The sequence below is a fragment of the Pinus tabuliformis genome, chromosome 7 (genome assembly GCF_031772625.1).
Source record: "Pinus tabuliformis cultivar Carrire ecotype Pingquan chromosome 7, CPIR1, whole genome shotgun sequence".
Lineage (NCBI taxonomy): Eukaryota > Viridiplantae > Streptophyta > Pinopsida > Pinales > Pinaceae > Pinus > Pinus tabuliformis.
The window spans coordinates 737,456,253-737,471,435 of NC_142293.1; the positions used below are offsets into that span (position 1 = coordinate 737,456,253).

A 15,183-nucleotide genomic window follows, 5' to 3' on the forward strand; every position below is an offset into this window, starting at 1 on the left:
AATTTCAGTGTGATTTTGGTACAAGTACCAATCTCCCACTTTGTGTTGTTTTGAAAGCTGCAAGATCCTCCTGATATCTAAACTGATTCTTGGAGGGCTGCCTATCAACATTTTTACTATAGGATGAACAAAAAGATCTATGAAGTCTGTATATGATATGTGGAGTCATACTTATAGATCAAAAGAGTCCAAAAAATCACTGACCTAGGGTGACCTTTTGTATCAAGCTTTTGGAGAGTAAAGGGGAACTTGTCAGCTTGGTAATATAGGAAAAGGTGGTACAAAACTGAGGAATACTTGAATACTCTCTCATTACTCATCCTAAGAAATTGGTCATGCATCCTATCAGCTATGAACTTGGCATAATCATACATGATAGCAGGAGGCTATCCTGGAGTGAAAATGGACATGAAAGCTAAGATGATTTCATCTATATACTCACTGGTGGTATAGCCTAGGATACTAGATATTATTGCTACAATGTCCTAGCCAAATTTGAAAAATATGGTATATACATATGGGGGAGGATCTTTTGGAATATGTTTTGCTTCTACAATAAAAGTTTGGAACATTTCAGCAAGCTTTGCAGTGGTTATCATGGGGAATCGGTCCAATAGATCTCCAATAGAAATTGGGGTTAGGTTTTTCCCTGGTTGTAGTTGTAGCATTTCATTGATTAACTCAATAGTGATGGTGAAAAGTGTGCTTTGGTCAGAGGACATCACTGCTCTTTGACTGGGGATGTAGTTTGTATGGCAATAATGGACAATTTCTGGAAAGATGTGCACCTCAAGGAATTGATACTTAGGCAAATTAAACTCCCAAAGACCTATTTTATCAACATGGTTTAGGTATTGGTCTCTGTATTGGCAGTATAATTTGAGAGGGGATTCATGGACAGAGGTGTCCTTGATTTGGAAATCTTTATCAGCAAGGGGAAGGTGGTCCAAGTCCAAGTGAGGAGTGGAAATTGGTCTGAAATCCATGGCAATTGGGGCAACCATTCTCAGTTCTTGTGGATTTGAGAATGGGGGAGGTAAATTGTCAGTCTTTTAGGGCAAAGGTGATTCAATTCCAGGTGGGTTTAAGTTATTAGAATTTCTCTTTAATTTCAATTAAGAACACTCAGCAATTGGCTCTGAAATTGATAGGGTTTTCAGTGAATTATGGTTTAAATACCTGGAATTTGAAGAAAATTGGGTCTGAACCGGGTAACTGGCAACTGTGAACGGTTGAAAAGGCTACGAGCAGGCTGGAAGGCAATCTGGGAGCTTTGTAGCATCTTCAGGGTGCAATTGTACATGGGTTGACAGCTTGGACGTTTGCAGGTGCGTGCATGGAAGTTTACAGTTAAAAAAACGATAAAAACAATAATTTGGGGCTTTTTTGGCTTTATGCGCGAAAGTCAATTTGGTGGGTACAGGTGTACAGTGGTCGTTTGTCGCATAGCAGGGTGAACAGTGGTTGTTTTGGCATGTAGCGGGCTGGCAGTAAGTGGTTTGCTTTGCACAAATTTTGGGCGCTTGGCGGTATTGGGGGGAGGTCGCCCGATTCCATACATTGAGCGCCACATCGCCTCGGGGGCCCAGCAGAAAACAACCCTTTTCGGGCGGGTAACATTTGGATTTTGGGCCCTTCCGAAATCAACACGGGCCGTCAGATGGGGAGGGGAGAGATCATGTGGTGGTCGAGCGATGGAGTTGCATGGAAGGTAATGGGGGGGCTCGACGAGCGTTTAAACACGGGAGTTTTGGTTTAATGCGAGATTAAGGTGAGGGATAAGGTATCGAGCAGGATTTAATTGGGTTTTTTAACTAACTTAATCAAGGATCAATTAGTTAGTGGGTTCGGGGTAAAAAACCTTAGTTTATATAATTAAACTAGGGTGGGATTAATTAATATTGCGGGAGTTAATATATATACAGGAAACGGGTTTTTAATAGGGATTTAATAAATAAATTAGTAATGTAATCAAATAAGCGGAAAAGGGGCACAATATCCCAAATATATGATATCTCGTGTTTTAATGCTTTCAGATAATCACATAAAGACTTAGGATATAGTGTTTTTATGGGTTTTTGATATGACAATGAGTTATGTGGAGGGATGAACACCTTTCCTAGGTAAAAGTAATTTAACCTTAGAAAAAGAGTATTAGTAGGAAGAATGAATGAACTGAAGGGGGAAATGAATGTATATGAGGGAGTTTTAGTACTTATTGCCTATAAGTCATTGAGCCGAGGGTCCGGTCCCTCCAAAAGTCAGAGAAATGCGCTAAGCCTCTTTGACTTAGGGTTTTTAAGTACTTTGAACTTTATTGTGGGAAATTAGTTAAGTAAAAAGGTGAAATGAATGAGGGAAATTAATTAATTGACTTTGATATCCATCTACATACTTGAGTACCCATTCACATTTGAAATACATGTTGAAAGATAATAAATGTGCTTTTGCCTAGTCAATCATCACACTTTCTGCAACCTTTCTTCTACTTACCCACCTACTCATCCTACCATTTTTACTTCTCTTTATTAAGGTGCATTTGAGCTAGCAAACCCTTATCAAACATTTTTCTCTCTTTACAATAGTAAACTAACTAAATCTAACCTTATTACATCCAAGGGCTTAGATTAAACAATTGAGCTCATTTTATTTACTCTACATATCTAATTATCTGCCAAGATTAAACAGTTTGGTCATATATGTATTCTTTATCTATAAACATGAAATTGAAACATGAAATAGCCAAGTCTTAAACATTTTGACTATCATGGATTGTGGGAAAGGTTACAAATTGCACACAATCATTTATTATGCACAAAGTAAATAGTAGTGGCATTTTGGCTTGCTTGCTTTCATGGTCTTTTTCTTTTCTTGTGATTCATATTTTTCATCTTTTTGACCTTTTTGTTTTTTTTGTCCTTTGATTATTCTTTTAGGACATACCTTCTTTACATTTTTTTATTTTTTGAAAATGGAAAACATTTGCAGAAAGCAAAGGTATGTACATATTACAGGTTTAATCTCAGTCATTCAAAAATTATGACTCCTATTGGTATAAGAACCTAACAGACAGCAGCATGTTTTTTTTTTGTAGTTATTACCATTTCAGAAAAGGAAAAATTTGTTCTAGAAGATGTTACATGTGTATAAAAATTTTGCTATGACATGGATGTGAAAGATAATAAAAATAGTTTACAAACAAAGGGATCTTATACACCAATTTGATGTCTAGCTTGGTTGTGACCTTCAAATTAAATTATTATTATTATTTTATAATATAAATGATAATGTACACCAATTTATCACTTTAAATAATTCATGCAATGTAAAATTAAGTGCATTCTAAATTCTTAACCATCATATGCAATTACTTAAGTGCAAGGTAGAAAGTCAAAATTGTTTCTATAATTATTTGAGTTGTCATACGTCCATTTCTCTCATGGACATAAATATACTATCATTGGAATGATAGCTTCACGCTAACTTTTCTATATGGTTCCTATGAAAATGAGGTGTAACAAAATATACCCAACATTCAACTAAGATGTCACTTAGAGAAAATGTGATATGTAAAACTCCTTGGATATTCCAATGATCAACTAACCAAAATGTATTTACAACTATAACTACAATGAACCTATGTTTCACTGCATGACCAATATTTTGTATTTTCAATGTTTTCCCAAAAACGAAAACATATCATTCAAATTCTTTAACTACTATGAAGTTAGAAAAAAAACACACTACAATAGCAATATATATTATTTACCCAAGGAATATGATGTAGGAAACCCCAAAAAGAAATGTAAGACCATTGTTTATAAAAGACTATTGTTTATCTTTTATAGTGAAGACTACAATATAGAATACAAAGAAAACCAAGCTCATTACAAAGCTCTGAGACACTATGCTCTCTCTCTCTCCCTCCCTCCCTCCGTGCGATGTTAGTATTCCCTACGTGCTCATTGCTTTATACTATCTCTGTGCGATGTTAGTATTCTTTACATGCTCATTGCTTTATACTATGGAACAACAATGTTAACTAAAGAAAGTGAACATTCTTCTATCATATTGCTAGGGTTTTGATAGCAAAAATTAGGTTTAGGCCTACGGTTTCAAAATTCTCTGAAAAATCTTCATGATGCTTCTAGAAGTCTCTAGTGGCTTCTCACACATTACTATCTCCACATGAGGGGAGCATTGTATGCTTACAAAGCTTCTATTTAGACATGTGGGGAATAATTGGGCCATTACCTTGTTGAAGGTTAACTTTACACAAACTCTATTTGGCAAAATTGATTCACTATTGGAAAGCTATAGGGTGTAGTAAAGACCTTATCAAATCTATCGATATGGTTTTTAGTGTTTGACCCAAACCAGCCCCTTTAGATCCCAAATTATTTTCTTGTTCCAAAGCAAGAATAAATTCATATGGTAATTAAGTAGATCCAATTTGGATCAATATGCCAAAGATGTACATCAATTGAGATGAACTGTCAACTGCAATACTCAATATTGTAAAACATAATGGTTCCAGCGTAAAATGGATGGCAACATAATAAATACCACCAATGATCAATAGGTGGGGGGGGGGGGGGGGGGGGGGGGGAGAGAAGGGAATTTTATCCCACAATCACAAATTTCTATGAAAAGGAGCATGTATGTAATCTAGCTATGAACATTGAGGAGGGCTATTTCCTTTAGACAGATTGCAATACATGATCCCCAATGTTCACATGCTAACAAGGCTTTATCTTTTTGTGTGTCACAGCGTGCATAGTCTTCTATTAACAGATTTTGGGTGTTAAGAGCTATGATAATTATGAAAATTCCATGTGGGGCAGCTACCAAGGTTACAGTTCTTATCCAATAAAGTTAGTAAGGTGGATTGCAAATATAGAAACACTGGACTAAAAAAATATTTAAAAGAAAATGATAAATTCAATTTTTTCAATATAAATTAATCTGATAAAAGTATGTTTAACATCTTATAAATTCCCAGTAAAATTAGAATGTTTTGCACACCAAAGCCAAAAAGATTAAAATTTTCCATAAAGTTGGGATTGGAATTGGTTTAAAGTTCAAAATGAACCAACTAATGATATAAAATAATCTTTCCATAAACTATATATGCCTCATTTAATATTACTGTGGTACCTGCAATGGTCAACAACCTGATTAACTCATGTTGATTTCAATGGGTTTCTCAACAACTGCTTCCCCATATACTACAAATATACATTTTCATCTTCATATGGGCTCAGAAACCCACCAATAATACTCTCTTTTGTAATGTTGAAAATTGAACACTTCAGAGCACCGGGGGGGGGAGAGAAGGGAATTTTATCCCACAATCACAAATTTCTATGAAAAGGAGCATGTATGTAATCTAGCTATGAACATTGAGGAGGGCTATTTCCTTTAGACAGATTGCAATACATGATCCCCAATGTTCACATGCTAACAAGGCTTTATCTTTTTGTGTGTCACAGCATGCATAGTCTTCTATTAACAGATTTTGGGTGTTAAGAGCTATGATAATTATGAAAATTCCATGTGGGGCAGCTACCAAGGTTACAGTTCTTATCCAATAAAGTTAGTAAGGTGGATTGCAAATATAGAAACACTGGACTAAAAAAATATTTAAAAGAAAATGATAAATTCAATTTTTTCAATATAAATTAATCTGATAAAAGTATGTTTAACATCTTATAAATTCCCAGTAAAATTAGAATGTTTTGCACACCAAAGCCAAAAAGATTAAAATTTTCCATAAAGTTGGGATTGGAATTGGTTTAAAGTTCAAAATGAACCAACTAATGATATAAAATAATCTTTCCATAAACTATATATGCCTCATTTAATATTACTGTGGTACCTGCAATGGTCAACAACCTGATTAACTCATGTTGATTTCAATGGGTTTCTCAACAACTGCTTCCCCATATACTACAAATATACATTTTCATCTTCATATGGGCTCAGAAACCCACCAATAATACTCTCTTTTGTAATGTTGAAAATTGAACACTTCAGAGCACGGGGGGGGGGGAGAGAAGGGAATTTTATCCCACAATCACAAATTTCTATGAAAAGGAGCATGTATGTAATCTAGCTATGAACATTGAGGAGGGCTATTTCCTTTAGACAGATTGCAATACATGATCCCCAATGTTCACATGCTAACAAGGCTTTATCTTTTTGTGTGTCACAGCATGCATAGTCTTCTATTAACAGATTTTGGGTGTTAAGAGCTATGATAATTATGAAAATTCCATGTGGGGCAGCTACCAAGGTTACAGTTCTTATCCAATAAAGTTAGTAAGGTGGATTGCAAATATAGAAACACTGGACTAAAAAAATATTTAAAAGAAAATGATAAATTCAATTTTTTCAATATAAATTAATCTGATAAAAGTATGTTTAACATCTTATAAATTCCCAGTAAAATTAGAATGTTTTGCACACCAAAGCCAAAAAGATTAAAATTTTCCATAAAGTTGGGATTGGAATTGGTTTAAAGTTCAAAATGAACCAACTAATGATATAAAATAATCTTTCCATAAACTATATATGCCTCATTTAATATTACTGTGGTACCTGCAATGGTCAACAACCTGATTAACTCATGTTGATTTCAATGGGTTTCTCAACAACTGCTTCCCCATATACTACAAATATACATTTTCATCTTCATATGGGCTCAGAAACCCACCAATAATACTCTCTTTTGTAATGTTGAAAATTGAACACTTCAGAGCACTGAGTGTTGTTACCATATCATTTCAATAGTTTCCAAATAAAAACCTTTTAACTTGAGCATTGCAGACTGACCGAGAGAAAAGGAATTGAAATTATGAAGGAATTTTACCTAGAAGACTTAAGGATACCTATCCTTGAAACCACTATAATTTTTTATGCTTTGGAGGTCTTAAATATGTCTTTTAAGTAACAGGAAAACACCTCTCAGGTTTTCAACCTTTTATATGGTGAACCATAAACCTAGTTAAAAGGGGCCCAAAACTCAAATATGGCTCTTGTTAAAATCGTACCTAAATATGTCTCTAGAGTACGTTATAGAAGCTACAATGTCTCTAAATTCATATATCGTCCTTCCAACTATCCTTTCAAACGAAGAAAATAATTATGTACAAGGTCATTGACATATTATCAAAGCTTCAAAAATCATCCAACGATAGTGCTTCAAGGCCCCGCGATCTCTGGTTATATCGGTTCGGCTTTTAACACATTCTTCTATAATCACCAAGTCCTGTACTGGAAAATCAGGATGCCCGTTGTAAGTTGTAATGACGAGATAAGAAACCCTTCCAAGTTTCCGCTGGATTAGAAAAAGCATTCGAAAGAAAGCAGAATATCAAGTATAATTCAGTCACAGTTGCACTGCTAATGATGCATGATCCGTGTCAGAAGGGAGTTCACTCTTATGTCGAGAAACGGTGAAAGCCATTATGACAGCTAAACATAATTTTATTTTTCATATATTTAGAGAGAAGGGAATAAATGCTTCCCAGAAAGGTTCACCATAAATCTAATTGAATGATTCTCTTTTGGTCGGGGGAGAGGTTGAGTGATGTAGCAAGTTTTTTTTTTTTCTCCTAATACAAATACTTTTCATTTTCTTTTTCTGAAAATGCATCAGATATTTCATTTTTAACTTTGGGTATTACATCAAGAATGATACATCATTTAGATGAACGACAGTCACAAGAACCCCCTCCCTACAGGGGCTAGCATGTCCACCTTGGTGGCAAATTTACAATTTCACTTCACTTTGTTTATAACACAAACGCATCTCACTTGTCTTCTTCAAAAGGCACAAAATCATGGCTTCTACCACAGCTTTCAGCACTATCGTCAAGTGTACTAGTCACATCACGATTGCCACTTTCAAGACCTTTGCCACTTCCTAAAGCGGCTTCTACTCTTCGAGCAAATTCTTCATCACTAGGGGCTAACATGTATCGTAGTGGAAAATTTATAGCATTTTCAACAAGGACCTCATGCCGAGGAATGATCCGAGAAGTCAAAGAATAACTGAAGAACCTGCAAAAAGAGCAATAAAATATTATTGAGTAATGCCATTAAGCATCAACTCAAAAGAAATATAGAATAGTGACATTAAGCAATTTTATTGAGATATAGGACCTTGGAAATTCTATTAAATCCAGCAATGGTCTGACCATGACTCTCTTCAAGTAACGGTACTTTGGCCGAATGACTGACAAATTATATTTTAAGAGCATCGGGAAATCAGCAATCATCCTGCCCAACATTTGGGGAGGAATTCCCAGTGCAAGGAAGTATTTTGTAGTGACCTCCAGCTTGCCTGATATGCTGCATCCAATGAGTTCTGGCTCTGACGCAATTACCTTGCCAATATCTTCCTCGGGAACTCCAGATCTTTCTATTAGGAACTTTACCTGAAATCAATTATATTGAAGTAGTCAAACAAGGAAATCATATATGCTATATAGTATGTAACAACAAGTATCCAACCACAGAAGGTAAACATCAGAGTATTGATTAGATTGTAGTAAGCTGTATCAAGCGTGCTAATCAAACAACATTATAAATCTCTAGTAAATATTTGATGAATTTGTACAAAATTTAGTCTATGAGTCAATTGCAAGAGGCAATAAATATAATATGCACGAAATATAGTTTATAAACGAGGATTTCAGTGTTTCACTAAAGGAAAAGAAATAAATTAAGACCACAACTTATATCTCACATGATTCATAGTCTTGACTTTTGACAGAAAAATAGCATATCATTGAAGAGAAAGTTCTATATATTCTTCTTTTGAAACATGGAAAAGAATATCTATTTTTCATATTGTTGCCCCTTTAGGGTAACTACCTTAAAGACACTTTGTCGAGTGTGTTGTTGCTGCTTGTAAGAGGTTCCTATTCCAACTTCTCAGATCCCAGCATGCTTCTCTATTATACTCCATCATACACTCATGCTTCAAATTCATTCTATAGTGGTTTATCAGTTCCTACTCCCTATACACTTCATTACATATGTGCTAGTAGACATTACTCCATGATCATTTATTTCAATGTCATTCCATATGTTGTTTCCTAGCTTAGAATGATGTTGACAATGCTGACTTGTTTGTAAAGTGTGCTGTGACAGATATGAACTAAGTAACAAGACACTTCCAAACAGGGCATGTGTCTCGTATCCTACGTGTTGTACATCAATACGTGAGGACATGTGTTTTGTGACATAGATATGAACTAAGTAACAAGACACTTCCAAACAAGGCATGTGTCTCGTATCCTACGTGTTATACATCAATACATGAGGACACATGTTTGGCAAGTGTCCTATTCACAAGGCACCTGCCAAACATGTGTCCTATTACCCACCATTTTCTGAGTAATATCCCTAGGAGAAATTTTTTTCTCCAAGATGGTCCTCAGTTGGCACCCAACAACCCTTTGCAGCGACCAGCTAGCTCATTGTGCCATTTCTCCACCACCTGAGCCAGCCATGTGGTCCCTCGCCCATCTGTGATGATCGTATGTTTGAAGGTGGGCCTCTCGAACCTAAAGGTATGCCTTGTCATTTGGAAATTAAGTATTGTAGTTTGCATATCATGGACACTTTTGGGCATGGATAAATAGGGGAATTCAGTGGAAAGAATGGGCTAGGTCTGTGCTCTTGTCCCCTAAACCCATTTTAGGTATTAACCTTGGATTCTAGTCCCGTGGGATCTCTTTTACTAACCATTTGGTTCTAGGGATAATATTTCATGGGAAACCCCGATTTTGGTTGCGTGGTCCCGCTCCCTTATCCGCTTATATTACCCCCTTTCCATTCATTACTACCCTATTCATCATTTCTCCCACTTGGGTCCACATTCCTCTACTAGGTCCACATAGGGTTAGCATGCCCCTTCCCCTTGCCCACACCTTGGGTCATGGCCTGGAATGAAGCTCGAAGGTTGATGCAGCTAAAAAGAGATAAAAGCATATATGGCCACATTCAACAGGAAAATGTACCACAAAATGCAAAAGATGGTTGAGACAAATACATTTAGCACGTGGGCAAAAGCCAATACATGAGCTCTACCCCATCATCATGGCCATCACCCTAGTTCCTACAGGTTCTATGAGCCTCATTCATCATATAGGTGTTAGTTTTTGGTAGCATTGGGAGTGCTCTAGCCTTGAAAATTGGTGCAGAGGCTAAGGCACATGATTTCTAAAGAACCCAGAAACCATTTGGTGAAATTCCACCCGGATTGTATTTTATTAAAATAATTAATATTTTTAATGGAGTTCCTAAGTATAAAATTAAGGAAATTAAAATATTAATGGGTATTAATCAAAATATGGGTGAAAATGATCTAGAAGGCATATCAAGTCATGTTTTAATCTTAGCCGTTGATTAGAAACTTAATCTCAGTCATTGACGACTCAACAGGAAAAGTATAAAATGGAGGCTTGGGGTTCATTTAGAAACACACACAGAGAGATTGAGGAAATCGATTTTCTGAAGTGAGAAGTTCTCGGGAGGAAAATCGATTGGGGAGATCTTGCAGCTGAGGGGCAGAGAGAATACGGAAGGAGGACATTTTGGAAAATACAGAACAGAGAGGCGGAGAGAGCTTGTAGAGAGGCAATGTGGTAGCTGGGAGAGCTGAAACTGGGCCAGTCTGAGCCCACGCAGTCCTGACGCAAAGCCAAAAGGGCAGAGCAGAAAAGTTGTATGTTACGCAGAATCCAAAACTGCCGAAACAGTGGAAACTATCGGGAACTGCCAGAACTGCCAGGAGAGCTGATGCAGAGGACAAAGAAGGTGACGCAAGGTTGACGCAGAGCCAATGAAAGGGCAAGCCATTGTGAAGTCCCCACCTGTGGTCCACGATTGGTAAGCTCATTTACTTGATCTCTCTAATGACTTGTTGTACTGGAAGGCTAGGGGACGCATTGGATCTTCTGTAGAATTGCAGATGGTCTCCATCTTGGGTTTGGTCTCCCTATATGGGGTCCTAATCCTCCAAAGGGCTACATTAGCACATGTAGGGTGTGCATTAAGAGCCATAAGTCTCCACAACAGCAGATAGCACTCCATGGATCTCCACAGCCATTCAAAGATTGTTCATTGTTCACTTATTGGATGAGGAAGATGCACCTGATCCATCATGCCCAGTTGGCCCCATATTTGCACAATACACTTGGCAGATGATCCAAGACTTGTACGATGATGTGACATCACCTACACCATCATCCTAGCCCTTGCAGGCGATCTACAGGCATCTTCAATTTGTTGGAGACCCATGAGGACACTTGTGCGCCCCCACGTCATTTGGAGCACCACAAGTTATTACAAGGCGCCACCCCCTTGTCCATTGCTTTTGAGGGTCCTACTCTTCATTGTGGCATCCATGGACCGCACTAGGCCTCTCAAAGGGCCCTACGACATGCATAGATTATTATGACCACTTGAAAGGTTTACTTTTTCATTTATAAGTTAGATTGGTGGGCTTGTCACCAAAAGTTAAATTATTAGAACATTATTTTATTTTTGGGGCTTATATAGGCCAAGGAGGCTAATTCGAACTCCTAAGTTGTGTATAAATACAAGTGAGATGAGTTCAATTCTCATCATCACTTTGGATTAGATCACTTCTCTCTCTTGAGAATTTCGCGCTTTTTCTAGAGGATGAATTGGAGCTTTATGGATGAATTTTGATATGTAGATATTGGTCTATCTTATCTTGGAGCTTCTCTTTTGTCAATTGTGTATGGTTGGATATATTATGTTACATGTAAATACATGCTTTTAATGTGTTTGGTCGATTTAGAGTGTCCTAAATTGCTATATTAATTGTCAATCCGAGAGTCGTAAACTGTTGAAGTGTGGCGCACTATATGTGCAAGATAACCTATTTCTTACTTTTTTGTCGTTTTTTATTTTTATTTTGTTTTTGGGGGTTTTTATCTTGTTTATCTCCTAATGAGAAATGAAAATTCTAAAAGACAAGTATGGATATAAATATTCAAGGCAATTGTGCCTTTTATAATGATTTCCAAAACTTCAAACTCAGAAGGTCTTTGGAACATGCAATGATGAAATCAATTCCTAAAAGAAAATAAAAATGTGTCACTATTCTAATCAAACAAACAGTGAACTATTGATCATGAAACCATTATCCCTGCTGCTGTCTAAATACAAGAGAAATGAATTAAGCTACTGTGGTCAAAGAAATCCAAAAATTGCAAGTAAAGTAGAGCTAAAATCAAATTACATCAATTCATATTCTGACCCCTCACCATTAGTCTCGCTATGGCTTTCGGAGGTAACTGATAATGACATGAGCAATTTAATATCTAATTTGCAGAGAAATAAACTAATTTTAAATTACACACTCATACTTCAATCCCTCACCATTAGTCTCGCTATGGCTTTCGGAGGTAACTGATAATGACATGAGCAATTTAATATCTAATTTGCAGAAAAATAAACTAATATCAAATTACACACTCATACTTCAATCCCTCACCATTAGTCTCGCTATGGCTTTCGGAGGTAACTGATAATGACATGAGCAATTTAATATCTAATCTAACTAATAAAGCCAATGAACAATCTTGAAATAAACAAAACAGTGCTGGAATTAAAAGCTAAGAAAAATAAATCAGCAGAAAGACAAGATTGATTCCATGTCATTAGTCATTGTGGAAACTATATGCAAATGCCCGGGCTGCCTACTGTAATCTGGAACAAATACACTGATCAGCGTTAACAGCAGTATAAAGCATGTAAAATTATGGACAAAAATAAAACGTTAATACCATAAGAAATGCAATATATACAAGTGAATAACTATGGCATAATGAACGTAAGGAAACACAGCATGAAACTATACAGCAATAAACAAAACCTCAGCGTGTGCAGGGGCCCTCTGCACAACCTCGAGCAACAGCTATCAACCACGAATTATGCTCAGAAACAGAGTCTTCTCATATATTCAGAACGCAGTCATAACAACGAAATAATGTCACGACACAGTGGGCTTTCTTAACAGCAAAATTACATTACCAAGACTAACTATTATGCGTATGGGAACGCATTATTTATAACAGAAGGCTACATAACTAATTTCCTAAAAACTGCGCTGACAGAGAACACGTGAACAACAACGTCCACGGATCTAGCATCGTGGCTGTCGTGATGATTAAATCTATTGAGGGTGGTTGTTGGATTCACCTTATGGAGCAGTCCACAGGTGTCGATATGTCCCCAGAGATCTAGGAACGGCCACGCAAGTCTTTACGTGTTTGGAAACAGAGTCCTGTTGCTGTAGGACTCCTATATTTGACCACCGCTTGACCATCTTTGACCACAGCCTTCTTTGATGAATTCGACTGAGCCAATAGGACTCAGTCCATGTCCACGTCATTTTCAACCTGCCCATGTGGCTCGCTTTGCCTGAAGACACCTGCAATATAGAGTTTAACAAAAAGGCTGCGGAAAGTTGAACTGGCTGCAGAAAGTGACAAGATTCCACAGCTTATGAGCAAAAATCTAGTTCAAACAGCCAACACAAGACATAGTTAGAAAACCACTTTATGTGCTCTCTTAAACTCAATATGCAATGATGTTGATAGCTTATGAGGTCCAGGTGGATGGAAAAAGTTTAAAGAAAATGTGTAGGAAAAGTGTGGTTTCGGGGCTCAACATAATGTTATCCTTGTTTACCTTTGTCATGTACATTGGACTGGGATTTTCGTTGTTCTAGGGTTAATTGTTGCATGCATTTACTACTTAAATTTGTGGAATTTGTCTCTATTATAGCATCTCTCAATGTATGGGCCATGTAATATGAGCGAAATCTCCTAGGGGTAATTCTATCAAATAATTTGACCTTGATAAGCCATTTCTTTTACACATCGAAGTATAAAAGCTGCAAGGTTTCTTCTTCTTGACCTAGAAGGCAAGCAGAGTGATCTTGATGCCACCTTTACTGGGAACCAAGAAATACCACTCAGATTCATCATAGACTCCATTCTCCCAAAGATTAAGGCACTGATCTACCAAGGGTGGTCACTAAAAATCATATTCTTTCACCTCCTTCAAGGTCTAGCCAAGTTCGGGTACCTAGGGCATCGATTTTCTCGACAAGCTAGCCATAAAAAAAAATCGATCTCCTAGGGTCTCCTACGTTGGCCTTTCCTCTAGCTCTCCTCCAATTTTGAAGCTATTCTGATGGTGGAGTTTGGAGAAAATCCAAGCCCTAGCTCCGGGATCAAAAATTGCCCTGCCATCCCCAAGGCTAGTACCTCATAGGGTCAAAACAACATCTTCGAGTGAAAATACTTTCTTTGATCCTTTCCCTACCTCATCTAGGGTAAGAATATAATTGGTTGCTACATACTTTCCTCATACCCTAGACTGGGTCCACTTGGCCCCATGTGATCCCGCTCCTTTGAAAGATCATTCGTCGAGAACCATCCAGGATACCAATTACAATAAGGATTTTAGGGATTGGGAAGTTCCTTCATAAGTCATATCCCATCGACCTAACCCTTAAATCCTCCCTTCCTTTCCCTAGAAGACATTGTACCTTGCTTAGAAAGAAAGCAAGCCTTATCCTTCTAAATCTTCCAGAAAAGGGATTATTCGGGTCACCCCACATCATTTCATTGACTTATCCTTAATCAGTGACTCCGTGATATACCAGGTCTCCTCCCATCGGTGAAAGTCTGTAAATAGAAGGAATCCTTAGCTGAGGTGACAGTGGGCCAAGTCTCCATTTGTTGCCCTTGGCCTAGCATTTGCCCTTTAGGGGTCCCCTTTAGGTCCCTCACTATTTTGAGCGGTAACATTTTGGCGGCGTTGCCGGGGACACTAAACGTGTGTTTTGTTCTCCATATGACATACTGACATATCATTACTGGCGACTCCATTGGAAAAACAAAGCTTAGTTCTTCATTGAACCTTAAAGTCAATGCTTGTAGGTGAAGCAAGCATTTTTCTAAGCATCTATAATTTCACCCTGGCGACTCCTACATGTGTTTCATGTATACCTCAAATAGGTTGTCATTCTTTCGTAAAATTTCCCACTTTGGTCATTGCTAGCATCCCTGGACATCCTAATCATGTTGCGGGAAGGATGGTACATGGCATGCCGTGTTTGATGGTGAT

At 37.3% G+C, this 15,183-nt stretch overlaps 1 protein-coding gene across 1 annotated transcript in view; it reads right to left on the minus strand.

The window, feature by feature from the left end:
• Window positions 1–7,502: 7,502 nt before the first annotated feature.
• The window catches only part of LOC149249636 (transcription termination factor MTERF2, chloroplastic-like), a 257,192-nt gene continuing 249,511 nt past the window's right edge, over window positions 7,503–15,183 (minus strand). Inside the window, exons 5-6 of the mRNA XM_089458742.1 lie at window positions 8,167–8,441; window positions 7,503–8,064 (exon numbers count right to left, since the gene is read on the minus strand). Coding sequence (XP_089314868.1) covers window positions 7,815–8,064; window positions 8,167–8,441 — 525 coding nt within the window. The 3' untranslated portion in view covers window positions 7,503–7,814. The remainder of the gene's footprint in view (window positions 8,065–8,166; window positions 8,442–15,183) is intronic.